This window comes from Kluyveromyces marxianus, chromosome 7, assembly GCF_001417885.1.
Source record: "Kluyveromyces marxianus DMKU3-1042 DNA, complete genome, chromosome 7".
NCBI lineage: Eukaryota > Fungi > Ascomycota > Saccharomycetes > Saccharomycetales > Saccharomycetaceae > Kluyveromyces > Kluyveromyces marxianus.
The window spans coordinates 666,762-691,859 of NC_036031.1; the positions used below are offsets into that span (position 1 = coordinate 666,762).

Here is a 25,098-nt window from a genome sequence, read left to right on the forward strand (position 1 = left end):
TGTAGTCGCTTTTTAGCAGCTTAAGTCCAAAACCAAATCCTTTTTCTAGTACTTTTTCCAAAGAGGTACATATATCGTTTCCAATAAAACTTGAAATGACAGATATATAAACAAAGTTATTTCTCAATATAACTATCCTTGATTCGAAACTAGTGACTTCGTTTATTAAAAAGGGTATTCCACCTTCCTTTACAAAGACGGAATAGTTATTACGAATGAATGATTCTTGCAGTTTAGGGGAACTTTCCTAAAGGGGATAAGCAGTTTAAAAAATTAAAGTCCCAAATCTTAGGACTCTTTTTCGAATTTTTCAAATATTACTCCGATACGGGGAGTCGAACCCCGGTCTCCACGGTGAAAGCGTGATGTGATAGCCGTTACACTATATCGGATAACTTGTTGTATTATGGTTTTATTCTCAAAGTGTAGTTGTCTACGGTAAAAACGTGACTTGCTCTCTCTTTCTCTAGTCCTAGCTCTGTTATTATGACAAGTCTTGGGATCTCTCTTAAGAGGTTTGCTGTAAATAAATAATATTCTTAGTGTAAGTAAATGGTATATATATAGAGTGATAATGGTACTATTTCTACAATGATTTTGGTGAAATGAACGTTATATTGGGTATATTCGGAATTTTAGGTCTAAACTTTACAGTTTTGTTTTTAGGTTTTATGATAAATATTATTGTGTTAATATTGGATTTATTTTTGCTCAGAGTTCTTTTCCTTTTCAGCCTCTGTGGACTTTGCATCGTCTGGTGTCGAAGATTCATCTTCATTCTCATCTAAGCTAATGTCATCTTTGATGACTTCTCTTTGAGATCTGAGTCTTGCTTCCTCTTCTTCCTTCTTGATTAACTCATCTTGTTCCTTCAAGACGCTTAGCTTGAATGCATTATCGTCAGTAGCTGTGGATTCTTCAGTTTCCTCTGGTTCTTCCTCGGTCTCGCCTTGGATATTCTTTTGTTCTTCGGTGGAAGGTTGGGCACCTGGCTCCAATGTTTCAGCCTTCTTGACATCGTGGTCTGCAGAAGGTTTTGTAGCTTCCGGTTCGACAGAAGGATGAGAACCGGAAACGCTTGATGCAGCATTTGATAGATGTGTGGTAGCTGCAGATGCGGTAGCTGTTGCTGTTGCTGTAGCTGCTGCTGCTGCTGAAGCACTGCTGGTGGCAAGGGCCTCGCTTGCCAATTCGCCGATTGAAGGTTCTTTGTGGTGTTCCTTAGTGGCCTCCTTTACGTCACTAGTACTTTTCTTGCTCTCTGAGACGTCCAATTTGGCAACATTGTAAACCGGATCGGGAATGCTGCTGAGAACTTGAAGGATACCGTCGTAATAGAAGTCCAAAAGGTTGTTGAACTTGGTGTCTTCGACCTTGTTCTCAATAGACGCAGTAGAGAAAGCGTCCACTTTTTGTTCTTTAGGAATTCCTCCAAAGGTGTAAGCACTAGACAAAATCAATAGCACACTGGGGACTTGATGTCTCAACCTTAGCTCCAACCAAACCTTTAGATTCTCTACGAGAACGTCTCTGCTGACACCGAAAGTCTTGATACCTCTGGAAACACAAGCTTGATATAGCTCTTCGTCCGATAATGAGTCCACACCTTCGTAATCGATGGTTTTGTCATCAGCCATGGTATTTTTCAAGTTCAAACGGATCTGGTAACGAAGCAAATTGTCGTTCCCGAACGGTCTCAAAGACATGTATTTGGCCATGGCAATCAATTGAGGTCTCGACAAGTTATCTAGAACAGTGTCATTCTTGAACATCTTAGCAACGGCAAGGATCTCCTCGTGAGTAAAGACGTTCTCGCGTCCATCCTTTGGAGAATTCAACTTCTTGAAGAAATTCAAGAATTGCTTCTTCTTCTCCGTCGATTCTAGCGAGTTATAGCTGATCAAAGACGACTCCTCTAGAGTCTCTTGTATAAAGTTCGAAGTCTTGGCACGGATTTCATTTAGCTTGGTCCGTTTCAAAGACTTTTCCTTCCCGCTCTCATAAGTGGAAGGCAATAGGTTTGGGAAGATCTTCAACGCCACGGGCAACAGCAATTCCGCGAACGGAATAATCAAAAACGCACTAAACGGAACAAGACGGAACACGTCAGACATAGTCCGCTTCAATTGGTTCTTCTCACGTCTCGAAAGCTCGTAGCCTTGGATGAACTTGATTAGAAGCTTCGTCGAAACCTTAATCTCATACCCCAAAAGCTTCGTACCGTTCACATAGTGATTCAATTCATGTTTGATTCTATCCCACAACGGTGGCTTCTTCTCCTTTTTCCCCTTTGCTGGCGCTGGAACAGGTTTCGAAGCAGCCGGAGTCTCGACTCCGGTCTTCGATTCCGGATTGCTTGGAGAAGAAGATGTAGAAGCAAATTTCGCTCCGAGAACCCATGCTTGTGCTGGTAAAACCCTTCTTGAAACAGCTTTTTTTGTCACCAAACCCACAGCTCCATATCCGGGCCTCATGCAATACGCCACTCGACCTAGCATCGTGCAGTAATGATATATTTATTGGACTCTTTTTTTTTTTTTATCTTTTTCCTTTTGCCTGAGGAAAAGACTAACTAACTAATATCTCGAATGCTCTTATTAAAATGAGATTCCCGGCAATCGATGACTAAAAACTGGATTCAGGTACTGTAAATTCGCCACTTTTTTCGTATCTACTTTTAACAAAAGTTCCCAAACTGACAATCACTGAAACCGGTATCCTGATTTTAATCCTGTGGCCCGGTACAACGGAATGCCCTTATTTAAGACTCATCTCTGTTCAACCGTTCTTAAATGGCAAAGTGAGAAGTAGACATCTAAACTGGAAAAAAAGCTTTGAAAAAGCATATAAAGCGAAAATGATATATATATAAATATAAGCTTTGTGAATAGAAAAAAGGGTCCCGATATAAAGGGCCTGTTTGGTATATTTGGGGCGCGGTCGTGGTGTGAATGGAACGGGTTTTGTGTGTGTGCGTGTGCGTGTGGATACAATTTGTAGGTAAGGTAGGCTTAAGAGGTATATCGCTAGTAAAAGACGATATAGAGTTTTAAGGTTTGGTAGTGCTAAGAGATGATTGTATCGAGTCTTTGCAACAAGCTTATGCTTGTTGCGTATGTGGTTATATATTTGCGGTTCATGAAGGACCAGACGATGAGCATTGCGCTACTATCGCTTGTTCTAATGTTCTGTAGCTATGCTTCGCACTCTTTGCTGATGGTGTATCATGCTGAACTGACGGAGAACCATGAAGAAATGCGGACTATAATGATGCGGAATTTCCGAGGGTTGCAAATCCTGTTGCTTCTCGAGACGGTGGGGTCGCTGGCGTACCACTCTGTGATAGATCTAGAGAAGGATGTGTGTCGGTGGAAGTTTGGGTACTGGTTTACGCAGTTTATTGGGGACGCACAGTGCGGTAAGGGTGGCCGCACGATGTTGATTATTTTGGATATTATATTTGTGTATATTGTGCTACTTTCGACAAGCTACATGAGTACTAATGTGGAGATCAACACTGTTGATTTCAAGGTGAATCTTTCTGCGTTGGACGTGGAAAGATACGGGATTCTCAGTCTTTTGCGGATGAAGTCGTTGGACATCGATGCTAACTCGCTAAAGGTGACGCTTGACGAGTTCAACGTGGATTTGGGGGATTCGTATACGAACTACAACACCATGGATGTCTTGGACTCTGACTAGGCAAGGTAGTGAGTGTTACGTCTCTCTCTCTCCCTGTCTCTTCGCTTTTTCTTTTGTCCCTCTCTCTCTCTATATATATATGTGATTCACGGTATATCAGCCAAACTCTTTTCATTTTTTCAGGTAGTAAGTAATACTACACAAGACAAGAGAAGTTGAAAGAAGAGCTGAAAGAGATGGATTGAGAGAAAGGTTAGAGAAGCTGCTCGAAGGGTTCGGCCACAGTAAGCCTGCATTGGATCATTTCGTAATGGGGAAACAGGAGGTTAAAGAATCTCCAGATGTCATACAAGTTCGTCCTCCGAAAAACGTGGGGAACAAAGACCATTTCCAAAGACTCAGCTACCTGTTGCAGGTATCTGCATTTTTGGCGGAGAAGCTCAAGGATAAGGACGTGGACGAGGCGTTGAGTCGAAACTACATCAAGAACATGGACTCGATCCGCAAGAAGAACCAACTTGCTCTATCGCCGCATGTGAAGAGGCTCACGTGCAAGAAGTGCCAGCGATTGCTCATGGCAGGACGAAACATGGAGATGGAGATCACCAACACGAGCCGCAAGGGCAGGACCAAGCAGAGCAAAGCCGACGTGCTGGTGTATCGATGCAAGTGTGGCACGGTGAAACGGTTCCCCATAGGTAAGGACCCATCCTACAAGCTGCATGTCGAGGAGTCGGACAACCTCATCGACGTATAGTACAGTATAGTCCAGGACAGTACAATGGTGTATCAAAATCAGATTAAAAACTGAATAAAAGTTGTACATATACTATATATAAAACCGGGTTCAATAAGTAATGGTGTCTATCCTAAAATAGTGCATAGTATAGCGAGAAAGAATGTGTGGGGGAAAGGTTTTCATTTTTAAAGGAATTTATCATTAGCGTCAGCGTCGTTAGAGGAGGGGTTCTTAGCAGTAGCAGTAGCAGCCTGTTTCCTGTTTTCCGGGAAGATCCTGTACCCATTGTTGCTCTTGTTGAACCAGTTCCAGTTCCAGCTTATTTCGTGGGCCACAAGCTCTCCGAACCCAAGCATGAGGCCGTTGATGAAGGGCAAGACCAGGTTTATCGAACAAGATCCGGCGAACGATAAAATCTTCCCGAAAGACACTCCGTTTTCGCTGGGAAGCTGGCTCAAGCTCTTGGTTGTCGAGCTCTGGTTTCTCGACACAGAAACGCTGTTTTCTGACAGGTACTGTTTCTCTTCGTCTTTTAGCGACGTGGTATCATTTGCATCTGAACTTACCTCTCTGGGCAGTATAGTAGCGTGCAGTTCTTCTGGAATATCGTTGAAAACCTCTTCGGCCATATTCGAGGTGTGAATATCTGTACTAGGGTGTGCTAATAGATGTTACTCTAGAGGAAACGTGTACACTGTTCCACTGGTTCTACTATTCTATCCAGTGTTTGTTATATGGTGTTTTAATTATGTATATATATATATATATTACATTACATTGTGCAATGCTTGGCCGTGCCGTGCACAGTGCTACCGGGAAATCAGCACACACGTTATGTTCCGGCAATGCCTGTTGCCCGGGTAATGGCCCCGGGGCGACGACCACCATCCATCGTCCGCCCGGGTAACAGAGAAAGGCGAAAAAACTGCTTACCCTACATTGTGGTCATCCACGTGATACTCACGTGGATGGTCTCAACTTTCTTGTATATTTGGTTACCCGGCCCCTCTCCCTCGCTGCGGTATGCCTCTCTCTTTTACAGATTTTAAAGGTTTGCCACCTTTAACGTATATATATATATAAATAATATGGGAAGAAAGAAGAGATGTAGATGTGGTGTTGGTGTTGGTGAGCGTGATCACAAAGGGTGTAATTGCAGCAGCACAGTAGAAATTATTGGGTTTCTGGTACACATTGGTAAGATAAGCTTGACTCAAGATTCAAAATGAGTGGGTATGATAGAGCATTGTCTATTTTCTCGCCGGATGGACACATTTTCCAGGTTGAGTATGCATTAGAAGCGGTTAAAAGAGGTACGTGTGCAGTGGGGCTCAAGGGCCAGGACTGTGTGGTTCTAGGGTGCGAGAGAAGGTCTACATTGAAGCTTCAGGACCCCAGAATCACGCCGTCGAAGATCTCGAAGATCGATAACCATGTTGTTCTTTCGTTTGCAGGGCTAAATGCGGACTCTAGAATTTTGATTGAGAAGGCTCGTGTAGAGGCTCAATCGCACCGTTTGACGTTGGAGGATCCTGTGACGGTGGAATATTTGACGCGATATGTGGCTGGGGTGCAGCAGCGCTACACTCAGTCTGGTGGTGTGAGGCCCTTTGGTGTTTCTGTGTTGATAGCGGGGTTTGATCCACGGGACAACAAGCCGCGTTTATACCAGACGGAGCCCAGTGGTATCTATTCAGCATGGTGTGCGCAATCGATTGGGAGGAATTCGAAGACGGTACGCGAGTTTTTAGAGAAGAATTACAACAAGGATGCGCCTCCAGAAAACGAGAAGGAGTGCGTGAAGCTGACGATCAAGTCTTTGCTCGAGGTGGTGCAGACGGGAGCGCGGAACATTGAGATCACTGTGGTAAAACCCGACTCGCAGATCGTGACGCTAACCACCGAGGAAATAAGCAGCTACGTGGACGAGATCGAGGCCGAGAAGCAGCAGGACCTCGATAAGAAGAAGCAGCAGGAGCAGGACAAGTAGGGGGCCCCAGGCCCAGGGCCCAGGGCCCAGGCTCAGACTTATCTAGGCGTATCGTATGTATAGGTGTATATCTCCCTCCCCTCCCCCCAGTCTAATCTATTCTAATGTACAACAACAAGTAGGATGAGTGTGTGTCCACGTGACTCTAGTCATGTGACCCAGATTGATCACATGACTCTAATCACGTGCACACGTTTGGATTTCCTCTTTCCTTTTTTTTTCCTTTTTCCTATCTTTCCTTTTTCTCCCTCGATAGCGTTTATACGTTATAACCAGGCAACCACGAATTGCAGTCGCACCAAGAAAAATAGTTTTGACAGAATTGGAATTGGATTTTGGAATGGCATAACAATAGAAAATAATGAGATTTGAATTTGAATTTAAATTTAAATTCGAAGTGGAATGCGAAAGTTTACAAGATATTAAAGATTAAAGAGAGAAAAGAAAGGCATAGAAGGTGTTGATTGGAGCAGGTGTCAAGCATTTTGGAAAGGTCTGATAGTGAATTTTGGTAGAGAGGAGATTTCGAGTTTTAGAAGTGAATTTGTGGTGTGCTGTGACAGATTGTTCGCGATTAAGTGATGGCGAACCAAGGTACTGGATTACAGGATATTAAAGAAGAAGAGGATAATGTGTCAGATTTCTCTGGGAATCAGGGGATTGGAGATAGGTCAGTGATAGTGAGGGAGTTAGGTGTTGATTCTGGTGGAGTAGCGGTTGAGAATGAGCCGGAAATCGAGTCTAGGCTTCTCGGATTGGGTATTCAGGATGGGCATGATGTAGTAGCGAGCGATGGGAGAGGAGGGGAAGATGGGACTCTGGGAGAGCGGGAGGAGGAGCTGTTGCTTCCTCCGTTGCCGGATGTTGAGACCAAGGCGGCGCTGCTGTACCAGGAGGAGAGTCTGGGGAATTTGAGTTCGATATCGTCGTCATCATCTGAGACGCTTGATGATATTTCGCCGGTGCTGGATACGAAGATTAGCGAGCAGGATGAGACGTCGTTTGATCTTTCGCAGGCGTTGGAGATTCCTACGAATTCTACGACTGGATCTTCGCTGAATAGAAGCACGTCGACGCAGAATATAATAGTTTCGCATGGGGGGTCTGGGCAGTTGCCGAGCATATCGTCGCCCAAGTCGGCGCTGAAGCGGCGGTTTTCGAATACGTTACTGTCGCATGCGTTGAACCAGGAGGCGATGCTGTTGTCTACTGGAGCAACTACTACGACGACGTCGTCGTCGCCGCAGATTCCGCATACTGGGGAGTTTCCCTTGCACAAGACCAGCACGCGTTCCAGCGGACACACGTCGACTAGCAGCATGGGCACTGGGACGAGAAACAAGAGCAGATCGAACTCGAGCGTGGTGCCCATGCTGGCGTCGTCGTCGTACGATAACTCCAATGCTGGCAGTGCCAGCCCCGGTCCGAACAACAACCTACTGTCGAAAAAACAGAGCAATGGTAACATCAATGTCAATATCTACAACAACAACATCGCGAATACCACGGAGGTATCCGATAAACGGTTTACAGATTTGAAAAAGCTAAGCATGGGCAGAATGGGGAACGACAGCTGGCCGAACTCATCGGACATTTCGTCGCCCTCTTCTAGCTCGCCTCTAGACTTGGCTAATAATAGCACACACTACGATGAACTTCTTTACAAGGCACAGACGCTACTAAGTTCCACCAATCTGAACGGCACGGGCACGGGCACGGGCACGGGTGTCAGTACCAGCACCAGCACGTCGAACAGCTTGCGGAACCGTAGCAGATCCAACTCCAACTTGAACGTGATTACAAACTTCTTCACAGGCGGCGGCGGCGGCGGCGGCGGTAATAATACCAATAATAGTGGCACTAGCAATAGCAGCGCTCTCAATAGCCCTGCACTGCCTCCGAACACGCTATCCTCGGAAGATGCATCGGATTCACGCTCGTTCAACTCTTCGGAAATTAATATTCCAAAGAGAGTTCCGTTGCTAAGAAGAGCGTCAAGCGCTTTGTTGCGGAAACGTTCGCTGCGCAACAACGGAACCACTGTGGCTACAAACTCGGAGTCTGGCGGCGACGGTGATGGAATACATGGATTCGCTGTGAACTCGCCTATTCTGGCAGACACCCGCGTTGCGTCTCTAGATCTGGACGCTATCGCTAGATTGGAAAGCCGGAATAAGAAGAACTTGTTCATCAACACTAACGACAGCAGGCCTACCCTTTCCACTCGGGAATCAACTACATCATTACGTTCAGGGTTGAGTCCCGACCCAAACGTGAACAGAATACCATCCTTCAGCTCCAAAGTGAAACGAGGATTCACCCGGATCATCAGCAGTGGGAACATTAATAACGGGTCTAGAAAGGACTCGCCCATTGATTCCAGGATGACCAGTAGTCAAAACGATAATACCCCTATATCGAGCAACGACTCGATCTCGATGAACTTTGGTCTTGAAACGAATTCCGTTAACGAATTTGTCGAAGAACACAACGGCATTAGAAACAACAACATGATACCAAGACGCTCGAGCTCAGTGCAACGAAAGAGAATTTCCAGAACGCGTAAAATGAGCAGCCACTCGGACTCAATTGCCTCAGAACGCGGGAACAGTAATGGTAACAAGACAGGTAAATCCCAGCGCGATCGCGAAACAGATGAAAGTGAAGACGGAGACACCGATCTAGACATGATCATCACCGATGCTGACATGGAAGAACTGTCCAAGAAGAAACCAATCATCACCATTACTGAGAAATTCGGCGCAAACAACACAACGCCGTTGCAACAGCAGTCGAATGTGTGGTTCTACAAGGCCTCATTTGACGAGTGGCAGAGCTCAACAAACAAGAAACCCAGTAACGCGTCACTACGTAAGTACATCAACGTGCTCATCGAACAGCAAACGTTGGAGGATGCAAGGTTCCAGACTTTAGAGCAGAAGCTCCAGCAGTCTGGCTGGGTTTCGAGCCAGGAGCTGGGTTATTTGCGTCAGAAACGGGTTGTGATCAACAGGCAATGGGCAGAAAGAATATCATTTTACCAGAACAAGTTGGAGGAGGAATAGTAGTGATAAGCGTATTGTGTGTGTGGCTAGCAAATAGAAAATATATATAAATATAAATAAATATCTATATAGAGATGAAGTAATTCACGAAATATTTATGTGGCTATAGAGCTGGTTGGTGTTGGTTGCTCACATCTCTGTTCACATCTCTGTTCACATCTCTGTTAGGGGTCGGGGTTGTGCCGAGAGATGCGAGTGCTGATAATTTCACGTGACTAAGGTTTTGTTGGTGACCGGATCCATAATAAAAACTAAACAAATGTCTATACGATACGATGTATGATGATGATGATACATAGTAATAGGCATGTGATATATACTTGAAGAACTGAAATTTTCGATTTGTAACGGCAACTAAAACTACAACCCGCTACGTTTCTTGATTTTGTCTAGGAGTTCTCGGGACTTGATTTCGTTCAATTCCTGGAGCTTCTCTTTCCAGTAGTTATTTTCGCTGATCAGGGTGTCGATAGTGTCGTACATTGCGTTAATATCCTTTGTAAGCTGTTTAAGCTGCTCTAGCTTTTCTTTCTCGCGCTGTTTCTTGCGGATACGGAACCTGGCGGAAGCCTCTGTGTTCTTGCGACGTTTCTCGAGCTGTTTCCAGAGCGGGTCGTCTACATTGTCTGGGCTGACGCTTCGGGCACTACTGGGTGCAGACTCCTGGGGTGCTGTTTCTGGACCTTTGGTGGGCTGAGTCTGAGTCTCGCTCTTGATGGGCTGAGGCTCTACCTTGTCAGTGGGTTCAGTCCCAGTCTCACTTTTTGTAGTAGTAGTAGTAGTAGTAGTAGTAGTAGTTTCCTCAGTGAGGTCCCGTAACTTTGAAATATCGCCTCGATTGACGGCCTCAATGATGTCCTTGGCGTTGTCGCTGCTCACCAGCAGCAGCGACAGCAGTCGCGACCCGAGTTCCGAATTGTTATTGATCAGCTCGCGTACCTGTAGCGACAGATCTGCCTGCCTACTGCTGCTACTGCTGCTGCTGCCCTCTGTCTCATCGCTCGGTACTGATACCGACACTTTCCTCTGTGAATCGCCAGTCTTGGACACTGTGTAGTTATTAGCGCTGGTACTGGTACTGGTACTCCCACTGGCACTCCCTGTGCCAGCCTGCTCATCGCTTGATGACTGCAAGCCTCGAAGCAATATCTCGTCTAGCTTACCCTCTTCTGTCTTCTCGCCATTCCTAGCCAAGACATGTCCCTTATCGGCAGCTGAAGCCATACCAACTGTCATCTCCACTGCCAACCTCTGCTACTAGCCGTACGTACCCACCCTTCTCCCTCTCTCTCTTGCCTGTCCTTCTTCTCTATAAACCATTCATTCATCTATACATCTTATATAATGCTAACTCATCGGATGGGCCTGCAAAGGCCCATCCGATGATTCAGCAACGGGTCCCTAATCCACAATGCAATCACAATGCAATCACAATGCAATCGCATTGCCATCACAATCACTCACTCACTATCTTAAATCACACATACACACTTGTCATACTTGTGGCTGGCACGGTGTCTGGTCCTGTCCTGTACTGTGTCAGGCCTTACCTAAGTCATCGCTATCAGTAGCTAGCTGCTCAGCTCTGTGTGGACTGTGGTGCTGCTGCAACGGATTCACAGCCGAATCAGGCCCGAATCCGATTCCCAGAGGCCTGACTGAATCCTGTCCTGAATCCACCGGGAAAAAAAAAAAAACACAATTCCCCGGAATGTGCGGTGTGGCGCGCCGCAGCGCGCACATGCCCGATTTTTGTGTGTGTAGTTTGTAGCCACAGTTGTGGGTGCCAGCATGATAGTCGGGGTAACTTTTGTCTCCGGGTAACACCTTGTCTCCGGGTAATCATGTGATAATTTCCCCCATGTATGCACCCACACACCCCATACACTAAACCCACACCCACGCACCACACTGTTTGTCCGGCCCGTGTCCCACCTTTTTTTTTATTTTTTTTTTTTTATTTTTTTCACTTTCTCGCTTGGCACATGACTTTTGGACAGCCAAAGTTGATTCACAGTAGTAAAATATGGTACCGTTGCAGTGTGGTGGATGGGTGTTTGTCGGGAAAGAATTAGTAAACTCTACTCCTACACCTACTCCTGCTCCTGCTATTACTCCTATATACTATACACGGACTGCCCTACTCAGCGGGACCAACTACACAACGCTACTGGCCCCGCGTCTCTCTGTCCTTGCTGAATCTGTCCCCTTTGTCCCTGCCTTTTCTGTCCGTAAGTTATATATAGAATCATGATTTTTCAAAGTTTAAAGTTTCGCATAGTAACGCATTGAAAAGTTCTGCTACAATGCACTTTTAGGATAAACAGTTAAAAAGACAGCAGGTAGCCCACCCGCACCCACGCAGGAAAAGTACGTTGCATTGTTGGTAGTTTTTAGATTCATTTGGAGAGTAATTGCGGAAAAAAAATCAGTGAGTTTCCTGGGTCCCAGCTGTGAATATCAATCGAAAAAGAAGAATCGAATTAGAAATCATAATAAAAGATGGGCGAGTACGAAGCAGTGGATCGTCACACTTTCAAGGTTTTCAACCAGGACTTCACAGTGGATAAACGTTTCCAATTGATCAAGGAAATCGGGCATGGTTCGTACGGGATTGTTTGTTCAGCAAGGTTCACAGAAGCAGCGGACGAAACGACTGTGGCCATCAAGAAGGTGACGAATGTGTTTTCCAAGACGCTTCTTTGCAAGCGTTCTTTGCGGGAGTTGAAGCTCTTGAGACATTTTAGAGGCCATAAGAACATTACGTGTTTGTACGATATGGATATTGTGTTCCAGCCGGACGGGATGTTCAATGGGCTCTATCTATACGAAGAACTCATGGAGTGTGACATGCACCAGATTATCAAGTCCGGACAGCCGTTGACGGACGCACACTACCAGTCTTTCATCTACCAGATCTTGTGCGGGTTGAAGTACATCCATTCTGCGGATGTGTTGCATCGAGACTTGAAACCGGGGAATCTTTTGGTCAATGCCGATTGCCAGTTGAAGATCTGCGATTTCGGGTTGGCAAGAGGATACAGCGAGAATCCGGTCGAGAATAACCAGTTCTTGACCGAGTACGTGGCCACGCGGTGGTACAGAGCTCCTGAGATCATGCTCAGCTACCAGGGCTACACCAAGGCAATCGACGTCTGGTCGTGCGGATGCATATTGGCTGAACTACTCGGAGGCAAGCCTATCTTCAAGGGTAAGGACTACGTCGACCAGCTTAACAGAATCCTGCAGATATTGGGTACCCCGCCAGAAGATACATTGAAGAGGATAGGATCGAAAAACGTGCAAGACTATATCCACCAGCTTGGCTACATCCCCAAGATCCCCTTCAGCAACTTGTACCCGGATGCTAACCCGGATGCGCTTGATTTGTTGGAAGGAATGCTAAGCTTCGATCCACAACTCAGAATCACCGTCGATGATGCGTTGGAGCACCGCTACCTCGCCATCTGGCACGATCCGGCCGATGAACCCATCTGCACGGAAAAGTTCGACTTCTCCTTCGAAAGCGTCAACGAGATAAGCCAGTTGAAACAAATGGTCATCGATGAAGTGACCGATTTCAGACAGTTTGTAAGGTTACCGCTTTTACATGAACAACAGCAAGAACAACAGCAACAGCAACAGCAGCAGCAACAGCAGCAAGAACAGCAAGAGGCCCTGCAACAACAAGAGGCCCTACAACAACAGAAAAATTTTAATGAACCAATACACGATAATACAACTGCATTTCAAGCCCAGCTTGGCGAGCACGTGAACCAATTCAATAAAAACATTAGCGGTATTCCTTCGTTCGACGAGCCGTTCACAAGCCAAATTATCGGATCGGCTACCCAGCAAGACCCTTTAGTCGGAATACACTCAGATAACTTACCAAGCCATGATTTGGATTTTCCTCCAAGACCTAGGGAAAACGTTCTAGATTCGCCTCCTAGGCTCGAGAACCAGGGCCCTAACCAATCACCAGGAACTCAAGATATTAATGATCTTCTAGGGTTAGAAAGAGAATTGGAATTTGGACTTGACAGACAGTTTTAAAAGACGTTATTTTGAATAAAATCTAATCTAAATCTCATCTCATCTCATCTCATTTCATTTCCATTCAATGACGTTTACTTCACTCACTAATTCATTCATTCATTCATTCATTCATTTAGGAAGGTGATTTAAATCTTCAAATATACATACTTTCATGTATAAAAACAACTCTGTATAAAATCTAAGCTACAAATGCTATTGCAAAAACGACACAATCATAGATAAGTGAAGAATCATATAGGTTCATTTCTGTAATGCATATATGTGTATCATTCCAGAGTTATCGGCAGAAATTAGTGCGGGTGATGAACGTAACATACCAAAGCTCATTGAGTTGATGAGATCAGTGTGATAGTACGAAACAAGATCTTGAGCGTTACGATTACTAGGGTTGCGGAATGTTGTAAGTGAACAGTTTAATGTTAGCTTAGTTGTCAATGGCTTTTCTAAATCCTTCTGTGCTGACAACAACGGAATGTTCGACTTCGTCTTTATATTATATTTGAAAATCTCAGATGATAACCCATCAGCGTAGTATATGTTTCCCTGTTTCACTATAAAGTCACAAACAAAATTGTTATCAAAGGTAACATTTTTAATACTTTTGGGCACTCTTTTGAAAGGCTTTCCTAGAACGGAATCAAGAGAAATATCTACATTCGCCATAGATACTACATCCTCCGCTTGAACACGAGTCAAATTCCAGATGGTGAATAAAGCATCGTTATTACCACCTGTGACTATTGCGCTATATTCCGCTTTTCTATGGTCCTTCCGAATCAATTCAACTTTCTTAATCGGGCTACTTTCACCAAAAGTCCAAGACTTTACCAAAACTCTAAATGTTAAGTTCCAAAGAAGTAGAGCTCCATGAGTTGTTCCACAGAGGAGCCAATGTCCATCTGAGCTAACAGATGTGCAAAGAACTGTTCCATATATTGGCGATATGGGAACCTCATAGACGACCGACATGTCCGTAATATCTATAATAACAATCTGAGAATCATTCGTAACAGTGGTGATCCATGGTCTCAAATCATTGTTAATATAGGCTATATCAACAGAATACCGTCCCGGCACCTTATGCGTGAAATTTCTGATGGTTTCTAGAGTATCAATTTCTTTTATCTTTAAATGATTCTTGAAAACAATTCTGAAGACACCGATGCGCCCATCAGTAGTGGATACGATAATAACATCATAATGCGCGACAAATTTTATACCCGTTATGGAAGACCCTAATTCGTGATTGATACTTGGTTTGAATATTAATCCCTTTTCTATCTTAGACAAATCCCATACTTTCAAATACCCATCATCAGAACCACTTACCACATATGAGATGTATTCATTAGTGGTAATGGTAACGACGGATGCAGGTTTGTGATCACTCAAGCTTGAAATAAACTTCAAAGAGTTGAATACAGAAAATGATGGCTCTCTCGATGACTCTTGGAAAGTCTCTCCAAATTCTTTAAAACATCTTAAAGGCGGTTTAACATCAACAGATTTCAAGAATTTTCTAACAGATGCTTGTCTCCCATTATAACTGTTTGTGACACGGAATTTAGTTTCATTAGAAGAGTGCGGGGACTCTGCAGACCCCGCAGAAACAGGAGGAGTTCTTGGTTCGAATTGAATGTAAACATTCTCGAACGTTGAATTTATTATAGGTTGAGACCTCGGAGTTAAAATCAATGAACCGTTCATATCAATTGGTCTTTGCAACAGATGAGGCAGAGGAGCCTTTTGAATGTTATTGAGAGCATCTCCTGAGGTTTTATGCTTGAGTATGACATGTGTGTTAAGTTGTTTCCCTTCGTCAATTGCTTCAATGTCAAAAAATATATTTTGTGGAAGGCCCAACAAGCCCTTGTCTTCAAGAATATTTCCAAACTCATTCATATCAGACTCTGGTTTTCTAGAAAGCATCTTGGAAACTCTGAAAACATAAGTTCTAAGAGCAGCCAATTTCCATAGTTCAGTTTCTGACAAGCCTACATTCTTAATCTTATCTACCCAATTCCTATCCTCTGCTGTCAGAGGTATATCCATGTTTGTAACAGATGTTATATTAGTCTTTGAATTCTTGAGGTTAGTCTGAAAACCGTAATTTTTCGCTGAATGTTGCTTCGTTATGAACTCAATTGTATTGTTTCCAAATGAGTTAACCTCTTTTCCTGGCATATGCTTCCAAAACAAAGACTTTGATGAACGTAATGACCAAGTACACAATAAATTGTAAACGTTTCTGGAGATTGGCTTCTTAGCACTAATGTAAAGTGATTCCCACGTCATTTCAACGTCAAACTCAAAAAATGGTTTGATCACGGGATACATAACACAGTATAATTCAGATTTTGAGAGCTTTGAAGCCATTTCGATTATTAAAAGTATGGTGTATTCTCTTATCCAGAAATTGGGATGTAAAATAAGAGTGGAGACCTCTGTGGCAATATCATAGAAATACTTGCTCCTTAAGAGGCCAAGTTTACAGAAACTGATCAAACTCTGTAAGACTGTAATAACAACCGTCTCTTCCAAATCACATAGTGTTTGAGCTAAGAGTGGTAGGATATATTGTTCAAAGGTAACAGATCCCAGTAACACAGAAACACCAGTAATAGATTTAATCAATGCTATCCTCAAAGCAGCGTTTTTGTCATTTAAGTATGTAATCAAATGACTTAATATGACATCGTTAGTCCTTTCTTTCCCGAAAAGATGACAAATAGGAAGGATATTATGTAGTAGAGCTTCTTTTACTTGAGGTTCCGGCGCAGTCAATAGTGTAGTCGTGATCTCTTCAAATTGTCTTAGAAGCTTTTTTCCAACTTTGTGTAATCGATTGACTTCTGCAGGATTCGAAGATTGGAAGCTTAATAGATACGAGATTTCATGAAACCTTATTGCAGTATTAGCAAAATGTCCTAAAGTGTTTGCCAATACTATACTAACATAAGAATCTGCTTGAGCAGATTGACAAAGCCGATTTAGCCTAGGCAAAATATAATCTATGAAGATATTCGCATTTGAACGATTAACTTCTTCTGTTATGAGTAAAAGTTGTGCAACCGTTTTGATAGCCAGTGCTTTAACGTTACTATTTTCATCAAATATCATAACCATCATAAATGGCAAAACTCTGTCAAGTTTGTTGACGTCAGATACATACTGACTTAAAGCCAATATCATTTCAAGGCATCTTTGTTTATTTTTTGGATATGCTAGGTTTCGTAAGCAATGCAAAAGAATGGAAAGGAAAATAAGGGAACTTTGGTTTCTCACGGAATCACTCTTCATACTGTTGAATGACTGTAGTTCTATCTTCCCAATACCGCTAATTGTAACTGATTTATTTACAAAGTCAACATGATCTTTATCATCCCCTTCAGAAAATTTCTTGAATGGAAATTCAGCGACAGTGCATATCTTTGAAAAGTCCTTATAAATATCACTCACTATGATATCCAAATCATATTTTCTCTCTTCTAAGGTGGAACTCATAGTAGTCTTACTTCCATTGGTAGGAGATGCTGGTCGAACTAAATTTCTGCAATATTCATAAACAAAAGAATAAAATGATTCCGGAAACAACACACCTCTATATTTTGATAGTAATGTCCGAGCACTGAGTCTGTTTTTTGGGTCTATAGCAATCATATCTAGTATCAATGATTGCAGGGCGGGTTCTTTAATTTCTGATCGTATCGTTTCTAATGCGTCGTTCCCACCATTCTTATATTTGAAGAGTTGGGCAAGGTTAAATAAAGGTCTGCCCTCGGTGAATAATTCAAAGATACAACAGCCCAGACTGAATATATCCATTTCTTTATCAAGCTTATTGCTAGTTTCAGAATTGTATCGTTCTGTATTAAATCGTTCTGGTGCTAAATAGCAAGTTCTGCGTTGTGACGTATCAAAATAAAAAGCATATTCACCGGGATTATCTTCCGGTAAATATTTTGGTTTTATGTATTCAGAAAAGTCTGTCAAAATGAGCCAATTAGAGCTGGTAACCATTATATTTTCCGTCTTGATATCGCCATGGGTAATGTCTCTCATATGTATATCTGACATGAGCTGTAACAATTGAAACGTCATAAACTTTAGTTCAATATCTTGAAGAAAAGGCCGTAAACTTAGTCTATCATATAAATTAGTTTTCAAATGTTGCCTTATAAGGTATCCTGCACGGTCAGTGTATATAATTTTGCTATAATTCAAAACATTTGGAAGTTGTCGTAGTATCAACGATTGTCTCTCAATTTTATCATGTATCTTCTTTAAGTCATATGATTCAGTTGGCTTTAAAAATACTTTTACCACAATTTCTCCGTTAGGATCCAATGCCCTGCAAGTCTTTAGAAACCTACTGGCGTTTAATTGAGATTGATAATGGACCTCATCTAGAACATCAACATAAGATGAAATGGCAATAGATGGTGCCGTTTGTGCCAGCAATGATAACTGAGCGCCCATTTGATGTGAAAAAGCTCTGCTAAACGCCTGAAAACTAGAATTATGATCAGTTTTCAAATTATCTCTAACCGACACATGATAGTAACAACGTTATATTAGCTTATCAAACGAATTTTATGTGTATACATGTAAAATTAAGGTTATCATCAATAACTAAGGTTTTAATTCAAAATTAAAGGATATATTGAAGAAATATTGAAAGTCACATGACTTCATGAAATCGAGAGGACTAAAATTGATGATTTAGAGAAATGGCTATACGTATATAATAATAATATATAACTAAAAATTGAGAGTGTGTATTAATTTTATATAAGGAGTGCTGTGTGGAGGCTAGTCTGTAAAAAAGGCTACATATTTACCATCATCGGAAAGAAAAGTTATAGAAGAATACGTATATCAAAACTTATTAGCAGTTTTGAAGGTCCTTGTGAGAATAGTGTACTTGTAAGTGTATTTCTACATTTGTTTGAGCACGAAACATGCGAATTTCTTGAAATATGGATTGTAGGCTGAAATTGTTTTCTTCTTTGTCGTTGTCGTTATCTTGATGTAGTATTTGGTGCGTCTGTTAGGACGCAAAGTGTATATTCGTTAATAACACAAAAACGAAACTTATTTCGTATATCAATAGGAACTTGATTCCGAGATGAATTGTGGTGTCATTAGTGGTGGTGAGACAAAATCCTTAGTTTGACGGTCATTGTGGAATTTGCTAACTTCTTGGCACAAACATTCTCTCAACCTGTCCATAGAATAAAGTTGTTTCTCGTAAGTGAAGTCAAAAGGTCCATAAGGGCATATAGGTTCTGCAGCAGGGTTTCGTACTTCTTGTACGAATGGATGATTCAATGCCTCCTCGACAGTAAGTCTGGAATCCGGACACCAATCGATAAGCCTTTCCATCAAGTCCACAGAACCCTGCGAGGCATATGGGAAAATTTCACACCAAGGTGTCTTTTTAAACTGAGGTTTTGATGTACTGAAAATGTCATAGCATCTGGAAGAGCCATAGGTGCGTATCACTGATTGTGAAGGTGTGCCCAATACCTTTTGAATTTCCATCACTTGGTGGAGAGAGTCATTCCCCATAAATATTGGCTTACGACCGTAGAATTCCGCTAGAATACAACCGACAGCCCACATATCAACACTTTTAGAGTATCTTTTGTGAGACAAAATCAATTCGGGTGCTCTATACCATCTAGTTGCCACATAGTTAGTTATGTGATTAGATATTCCTCCTGTAACAGTGAAACTAGGTGAGATACCTCTTGCTAATCCAAAATCACAAATCTTCACTTCCCCAGTTATCGAACACAAAATGTTACCTGGTTTCAAATCTCTATGAATCACATCTGCACTGTGGATGTACTTTAGCCCACAAAGAATTTGATACAAGAAGTGCTTGATATGAAACTCGGAAAACAGTACATTGGAATGAATGACTCTTGCTAAATCGTAATCAACCAATTCTTGATAACAATAAAGACCAGAGTACGGTTCTTCATTCACAATTTCAAGATCCAACAATGAAACAATATTACGGTGACCCTTAAAGTAGCTCATAAACTTTAATTCTCTAATCGCCCTCTTTAGAAGAATCTCTCTCGTAAATATACTTGTCACTTTTTTAATGGCAAGTTTTACTTCTCGTTCATGATTTGCTTTGTCCAAAGCAGATACAACAGTACCATAGGAACCTTTCCCCAATACTTGCATGATCTCATATCTACCAGGAACTGAGAAGTTGGCAGGCCCATATATAGTCCTTTTATTCACAATAGGATCCACATAAATGTTGTTATTTTGGTCTAACTCGTACGACTGTTTAACATGATCAACGTAAGGGTCTAGTAGTTTCTTCAACTTTTTTGTAGCTCTACTGACGTTTGGAACATGTTTCATATTCCAATCTGGTTGATTGGATATAATACGAGCTTCCATTTTTGGCGATCACAGATCTTTCAATATATACCCTTTGCTATTATTCAACTGATTCGGCCCAACTCGTAGCTTGTCAAAATTGAAACTATCTTATTGTCTGTATGTTTTTAAAGATTCTCAATAGAAATATTATACTAGCAGTGTAGAACCTGCTTATTATTATATTATATTTTCTACCAAGATACTGTCTGATTTGTGCGTGTACGTACGTGTGTACGTGTGTGTCTTTTTTGTGTTAACTGACGCGCGACATAAATTTGAACTCGCTTATTAGTGTTCATGCCAACGGTAACGAAGGAAAGGAAATAAAATACAAACGAGAGAAGAAAAAAAAAGAAATTGGGAAGTGCGACATAACAGGACTAAAGGTCCCTATTCATAATGATCCGTACTCTTTATTTTGTTCTATTAACTTTTGAATGTTTTCAAAACCTCCATTCGCTTCCATATAGGCCAAATTTTCACTTGAAATCTGTTCTACTTCGTCGTTATAGATCCCACAAACCTGTAGTGCGTCTGCCGGTCTAATGGTCTTTCTACCGTCCTTCAACACATATCTGGTTATAGATAAAGAAACCACAGTCGATCCATTGTTGACAGTAAATTTAGACAGGACGTAAATCCATTTTTTGTCCCAACAGAAAATGTTAGATATAACCTGGTAAGGTTGCAATGGCCTTATGTCTTTAAAGAAACAAGTCGATACCTCAGCCACAGGTATATATGGCCACTTTTTTGAAGTCAAGAACAATTTCTGAAACACCTTGGTCATTAGGTCTGTTCTAGCAATGTCCAATTCCTCGAAGTAGGTACTGTTACTCTTGTGTAAATACCCATCAATCTCGAAAAACGAGCAATAAGTCGACAAAACGTTATGCTTGAACACCCCATACTTATCGCTTTGCAACTTTTTGATGTTGGCAGTCTGTTTACCTGTAAATATTGGTAAGACTATATTCCGGATAGCATAGAACCAAAACCGAATGTAGTATGCACCTGGTAAAGACTTGTAAGTTGAGGCCAAATAGGCATAGAATAAATACTTGAAAGTTTTAGTTATCAAGCTCATAGTGGAATAATTGCACTCACTCAAGGGGCTTAGAATATAATGGAATTACTGAAGGTGTGTGCTTTCTCCCTGGAGAGAATCCTTCTTTCTTTGGCTTTAACAACCGATATCAAAAAGTTATCGAATACATTCCCTTCTCTTATATACGTGCGTGCTAATAAAAAAAGGGTCCAAAAGTAGTAAATACGTTATAGATTATTCAAGGATGTCATTTACCAGATAGGATTGAGCGGAAAATGTAAAAACAAGATACAAATGATGTTCCAGCACACTATAGAGAGGCAAGATACCGTCAATGGAAAATTTAAGAATGTCCTTATGTCTTCTTTTCTTTCATTCGCAGAATATACCGTTCAATTGAAAATTTCCAACTTCTTAAATAATTGAAAGCTCAAATCATTTTAAGTTGTTATATAACAATAAAGTAGGTATAACTGTTGAGGAAAGTGAGAGAGAAAGCCACAACTACTCTTGAACTGAGAATCAACAGAGGAACTTTCGTGTAAGAGGTTTAGGATCAAGGCTATTTTTGAAGACCTGCCTAATTTCACCTTGTTCTTTACAATATCTTTCGAGTGTGAGTGAATTGTTTTGTATATCCTTTAATAATGGCCGAACTAGCGGATATATCAATTGAGGAGGAGCTTGCCCAAATCAAGAGGTTCAAGCGGAAAGTTATGGTTAAGCTTTCGGGAAATTATCCACCTCTAAATCAATCCCAAGATGGCGCTATATTTCCGGAGATTAGAGGGGAGACATCTAATCGTGGGAACAAGCTTTTGCAACATTCCGATGCCATCACATATTCTAAACTTCGCGCTAAGGAGCATGAGTCCAAAGTTTTCTACAACGGTGCAGAGCACCGTCTTTTGTCTAGAAAGCGTATGAAATTTAACGATGGTACTGCATCGAGTAAAACTGGAGATAAACAACAACAGAAAGACGATGAAGAAGATGAGGAAGAAAGAGCTAATAATGACAACGGTGATGATGATTTGAATGAATTGGTATCTATCAAGGATATTCTATCCCCAATATCATCCTTGAAGGATGTGGTCAGTCACCCATCGCACTCTAAACCTTTTAAAAGTCCGGTATTAAAAGAACTAGCTTTGAGTAATGTGTTGATGGTCGAGAAAGAACAAGACAACGTTATCAACTACTACAAACTACTAGAAATATTTTTGGGAGATTTTCCAGAGGCATTATACGAAAAGGATTTAAAGCTACCCGTATACGATCACAAACTTACAATCAAAGAAGAGGATGATGATAATACAAATACCAATAGCCCTACTAGCAGTTCTAGTGGTTTAGAACTGAAACCAAAAGATGAAGAAGCTTTCTTTGGCTTGCCTGAGTTTACAGAATCCGAAACCCTACTCTCACTCATACCGAAACGCTTCCATACAGGAGATCCTACTGTTCCAATCAGCGGTGAAATAACGGATGACATCGAGACAACTAGACAGCTGGCCCAGATAGCTCTGCAGAGAAATCAAGAATTCATTAGAAATTTACAAAAGATACGAAACTGTATCGTGAAAGCTAATAGAATAAGAGAAAGAATTCTAATGTGGGGTAAGGAATTTTCGGGCATACCAGAGCAAGGTGTTACTGTTCCAAATGCTTTGAATGTTGTGAAAAGAGGGTTAATCAGTGCGACAACAAACCAAACACAACCTTTGGATGCCGAAGAATCAGATAACGAGGAAAACAATTAAAGCCTCTTAATTATAATAATAGATCATTAATTAAACTGACATATGTATTACCAAAAGTACTGCTCTTGATATGTAATTATAATGAGCACATAATATTAAATGGAGACAAATAAGAAATAGAAGGATGCTCGCTGATTGAAGTTTCATTTCTTTCTATTACCAGTCGTTTGACTGCAGTTTTAGAACTTCTGTGAATTTTGAATTCTTATGGTTAAGTGGCGGTAACTTGAACATCGGTCTGACACATATTGAGACGATATCATCGAATAATTCATCAATCAATCCTTTCAATTCAGCACCCGTTTGTTTGAAATCTGGGAAAGCATTTACTTCTAATAATTTCACTTGATAGTTCGAATCCACAAGGAAATCGAATCCGTAAGTTTCTAAACAGTTTTTCAACGGACGGAAGTTCATGCGGTCAACATTAACAGCCGCTTTGAATAATTCTGCTACTATTTCGTGAATTTGTTCCTTGATCTCTTCTTTTCTGTGAGGAGGTATATCATCCAAATTAGTAAACTCTACAACAGAGTTCGATTTGCTTTCATCGTCATTTTGTAAACAAGTGTTTGTCAAATGGCACGAGAGCTGTGAGTTGTCAAGCACATTATAATCATCGGATGGTGGTACGAACTTGCTTGGGGCAAAAAGGGCCAACATCCTATCATAAACATAGACCTGCAAATCTCCGTAGCAGGTAACATAACATCTAATATGGAATTTCCTACTATGCATATCGCTTAGTAGCAAAGGATTATGCAAATATTCTTGAACGATAAAGTGACGCAATTGAGAAGTAACAACTTTATTTGAGTCTTGACCAACATCTTCATCGTCAGTTTCGTCTTCTTCGAAGGAGTCAAATATATCTTGCAATTGCTCGATTGTTTTGAAGATACGGATTCCTTGGCCCTTGTCGCTCATACTTGGTTTCAAAATCCACCACTTTTGTTTAGATTCAAGTTCCTGTCTAAGTTCCCAATTTTCGTCTAAGGCATCGTCCAAGAATTCGGCATAGTCCACGTCGATATTGAAGGATTCAAGGAATGCCTTATTTAGGATCGAGTCTTCGTTTTTCACCACGTAAGAGTGAATAGTGTGAGACAAGTAATGTTTTCTTATGATTGCTTTTCTGTAAATGTATGCGTTTGCGTGGTAAAAGTCGTTGGACATCAATTGATCCATGTTCAATTGTTCGTATTCACCGTAGTGGAAGGTCAATTTATCCATTGTTACAGGTAAACTGCGCGATACTGGAATGTTAGGTAAGTGTTTTCTGAATGAGTGCATCAATGGCTGGTATATATAGTCAGTATCCGGGATTGTCAAGACGATTCTAGCTGGGTCATTTAATTGGAACTCGCCGAACAATTTTTCGATAACCTTAAATGTGTGTGACAATGGAGTAACACTGATATCACCTTGTTCGATACACGAACCATCTGTTAGGGACTTTTCGTTGATCATATTTTCTCTTTGTAGCTTGAAGTTTGGCTGCCAATTAAACGAGATCGTATGGGATTGGTGACCGTCCAAGATATCCTCGTTAGATGGGGATACGTTAGGTGTTAGAATTGGATCGGAGTAGATGGAGCACCATGTTGACTCCAAAATAGGGCAGTATTTGAACTTGGCATTGGACAAGTCGCGAAGCGGGACATTCAATGAATATATCCGAACATCAGAGTCCCAATTTCTAATTAGATAGTCGATGGCTTCGAAACTCTTACCGCACACTTGTTCGAAAATGGCATCGTCTACAATCTTAACGCCATCAAAATAAGCCCATGATAGAGCGAACGATTTAACGGAAGGATTTGTCGTATATGCGTCCATTGCTGCACCAACTGTACCACTGGAGCCGATATATGGGGCAGACGCATTTCTGCCGACATTTGGACCCGAGATAATGACGTCAAATGGCTCGTGAATCAAATGGTTCAATCCAATATCGCTACAAGTAGCTGGAGTTCCATCGACTAAACACCATTCAATGTAGTTTTCGGGAACGACTGTCTTTTTCTGGTCTGGAACAGCATGGGATAGCTTGGTCAATCTTTTAAATTGGGGAACGGAAAAGGGTCCAACGAACTCGTTAGTCTTTGCATCTGGGCTTGAATAGATAAAAGATGCTGTTGGATTGTGGTTTGCAAAATGTGCCTTGCCGATCCATGACCGCTGTTGGTTTGGAATGCAGATGTAGATGTCCCAGTCAGTATGTTTGAGAAGGTACTGCACGAATATTCTGATATATGGCGAATATTGATCGCTCAAGGGCCCATCATCGTTGGTGATTAGAACTTTCATGGTATTATCAAAGGGCGATTGAGGCTTGTACCAAGGGCTAGATGGGGCTAACTTCCGTCGTTGTTGTTGTTATT

At 41.7% G+C, this 25,098-nt stretch overlaps 12 protein-coding genes and 1 non-coding gene across 14 annotated transcripts; 5 read left to right on the plus strand and 8 right to left on the minus strand.

The window, feature by feature from the left end:
* Positions 1-320: 320 nt before the first annotated feature.
* KLMA_R707 lies at positions 321-392 on the minus strand. Its single transcript has one exon. It is a non-coding gene; the product is annotated as a tRNA-Glu (tRNA).
* Positions 393-701: 309 nt separating this feature from the next.
* On the minus strand, positions 702-2,474 carry MDM38 (ribosome-binding protein MDM38; the record flags this gene model as incomplete). Its single annotated transcript, XM_022821578.1, has 1 exon — positions 702-2,474. One exon carries the CDS (start codon positions 2,472-2,474, stop codon positions 702-704), a length of 1,773 nt encoding a protein of 590 aa, XP_022677926.1.
* Positions 2,475-3,072: 598 nt separating this feature from the next.
* RPR2 lies at positions 3,073-4,399 on the plus strand (the record flags this gene model as incomplete). Of its 2 annotated transcripts, XM_022821580.1 has the most annotated exons (2): positions 3,493-3,659; positions 3,853-4,399. In XM_022821580.1, the coding sequence occupies 2 exons, from the start codon at positions 3,493-3,495 to the stop codon at positions 4,397-4,399; spliced, it is 714 nt and encodes a 237-aa protein (XP_022677928.1). The 2 variants fall into 2 exon arrangements, with proteins under 2 accessions (XP_022677927.1, XP_022677928.1); XM_022821579.1 differs by lacking the exon at positions 3,853-4,399 and having other exon boundaries at positions 3,073-3,702.
* Positions 4,400-4,566: 167 nt separating this feature from the next.
* On the minus strand, positions 4,567-5,010 carry MIM1 (Mim1p; the record flags this gene model as incomplete). The annotated part of the gene is made up of 1 exon (XM_022821581.1): positions 4,567-5,010. One exon carries the CDS (start codon positions 5,008-5,010, stop codon positions 4,567-4,569), a length of 444 nt encoding a protein of 147 aa, XP_022677929.1.
* Positions 5,011-5,606: 596 nt separating this feature from the next.
* On the plus strand, positions 5,607-6,371 carry PRE6 (proteasome core particle subunit alpha 4; the record flags this gene model as incomplete). The annotated part of the gene is made up of 1 exon (XM_022821582.1): positions 5,607-6,371. The coding sequence occupies one exon, from the start codon at positions 5,607-5,609 to the stop codon at positions 6,369-6,371; it is 765 nt and encodes a 254-aa protein (XP_022677930.1).
* A 581-nt stretch (positions 6,372-6,952) lies between these two features.
* KLMA_70323 (uncharacterized protein) lies at positions 6,953-9,436 on the plus strand (the record flags this gene model as incomplete). The annotated part of the gene is made up of 1 exon (XM_022821583.1): positions 6,953-9,436. The coding sequence occupies one exon, from the start codon at positions 6,953-6,955 to the stop codon at positions 9,434-9,436; it is 2,484 nt and encodes an 827-aa protein (XP_022677931.1).
* Positions 9,437-9,796: 360 nt separating this feature from the next.
* On the minus strand, positions 9,797-10,672 carry MET28 (Met28p; the record flags this gene model as incomplete). The annotated part of the gene is made up of 1 exon (XM_022821586.1): positions 9,797-10,672. The coding sequence occupies one exon, from the start codon at positions 10,670-10,672 to the stop codon at positions 9,797-9,799; it is 876 nt and encodes a 291-aa protein (XP_022677932.1).
* Positions 10,673-11,938: 1,266 nt separating this feature from the next.
* On the plus strand, positions 11,939-13,492 carry SLT2 (mitogen-activated serine/threonine-protein kinase SLT2; the record flags this gene model as incomplete). Its single annotated transcript, XM_022821587.1, has 1 exon — positions 11,939-13,492. One exon carries the CDS (start codon positions 11,939-11,941, stop codon positions 13,490-13,492), a length of 1,554 nt encoding a protein of 517 aa, XP_022677933.1.
* A 243-nt stretch (positions 13,493-13,735) lies between these two features.
* Positions 13,736-17,974, minus strand: VPS15 (ubiquitin-binding serine/threonine protein kinase VPS15; the record flags this gene model as incomplete). The annotated part of the gene is made up of 1 exon (XM_022821588.1): positions 13,736-17,974. One exon carries the CDS (start codon positions 17,972-17,974, stop codon positions 13,736-13,738), a length of 4,239 nt encoding a protein of 1,412 aa, XP_022677934.1.
* A 627-nt stretch (positions 17,975-18,601) lies between these two features.
* Positions 18,602-19,921, minus strand: SMK1 (mitogen-activated protein kinase SMK1; the record flags this gene model as incomplete). The annotated part of the gene is made up of 1 exon (XM_022821589.1): positions 18,602-19,921. One exon carries the CDS (start codon positions 19,919-19,921, stop codon positions 18,602-18,604), a length of 1,320 nt encoding a protein of 439 aa, XP_022677935.1.
* A 376-nt stretch (positions 19,922-20,297) lies between these two features.
* Positions 20,298-20,990, minus strand: KLMA_70328 (uncharacterized protein; the record flags this gene model as incomplete). Its single annotated transcript, XM_022821590.1, has 1 exon — positions 20,298-20,990. One exon carries the CDS (start codon positions 20,988-20,990, stop codon positions 20,298-20,300), a length of 693 nt encoding a protein of 230 aa, XP_022677936.1.
* Positions 20,991-21,598: 608 nt separating this feature from the next.
* Positions 21,599-22,714, plus strand: RXT2 (Rxt2p; the record flags this gene model as incomplete). The annotated part of the gene is made up of 1 exon (XM_022821591.1): positions 21,599-22,714. One exon carries the CDS (start codon positions 21,599-21,601, stop codon positions 22,712-22,714), a length of 1,116 nt encoding a protein of 371 aa, XP_022677937.1.
* Positions 22,715-22,870: 156 nt separating this feature from the next.
* PBY1 (putative tubulin tyrosine ligase) lies at positions 22,871-25,024 on the minus strand (the record flags this gene model as incomplete). Its single annotated transcript, XM_022821592.1, has 1 exon — positions 22,871-25,024. One exon carries the CDS (start codon positions 25,022-25,024, stop codon positions 22,871-22,873), a length of 2,154 nt encoding a protein of 717 aa, XP_022677938.1.
* Between the last annotated feature and the right edge of the window lie 74 nt (positions 25,025-25,098).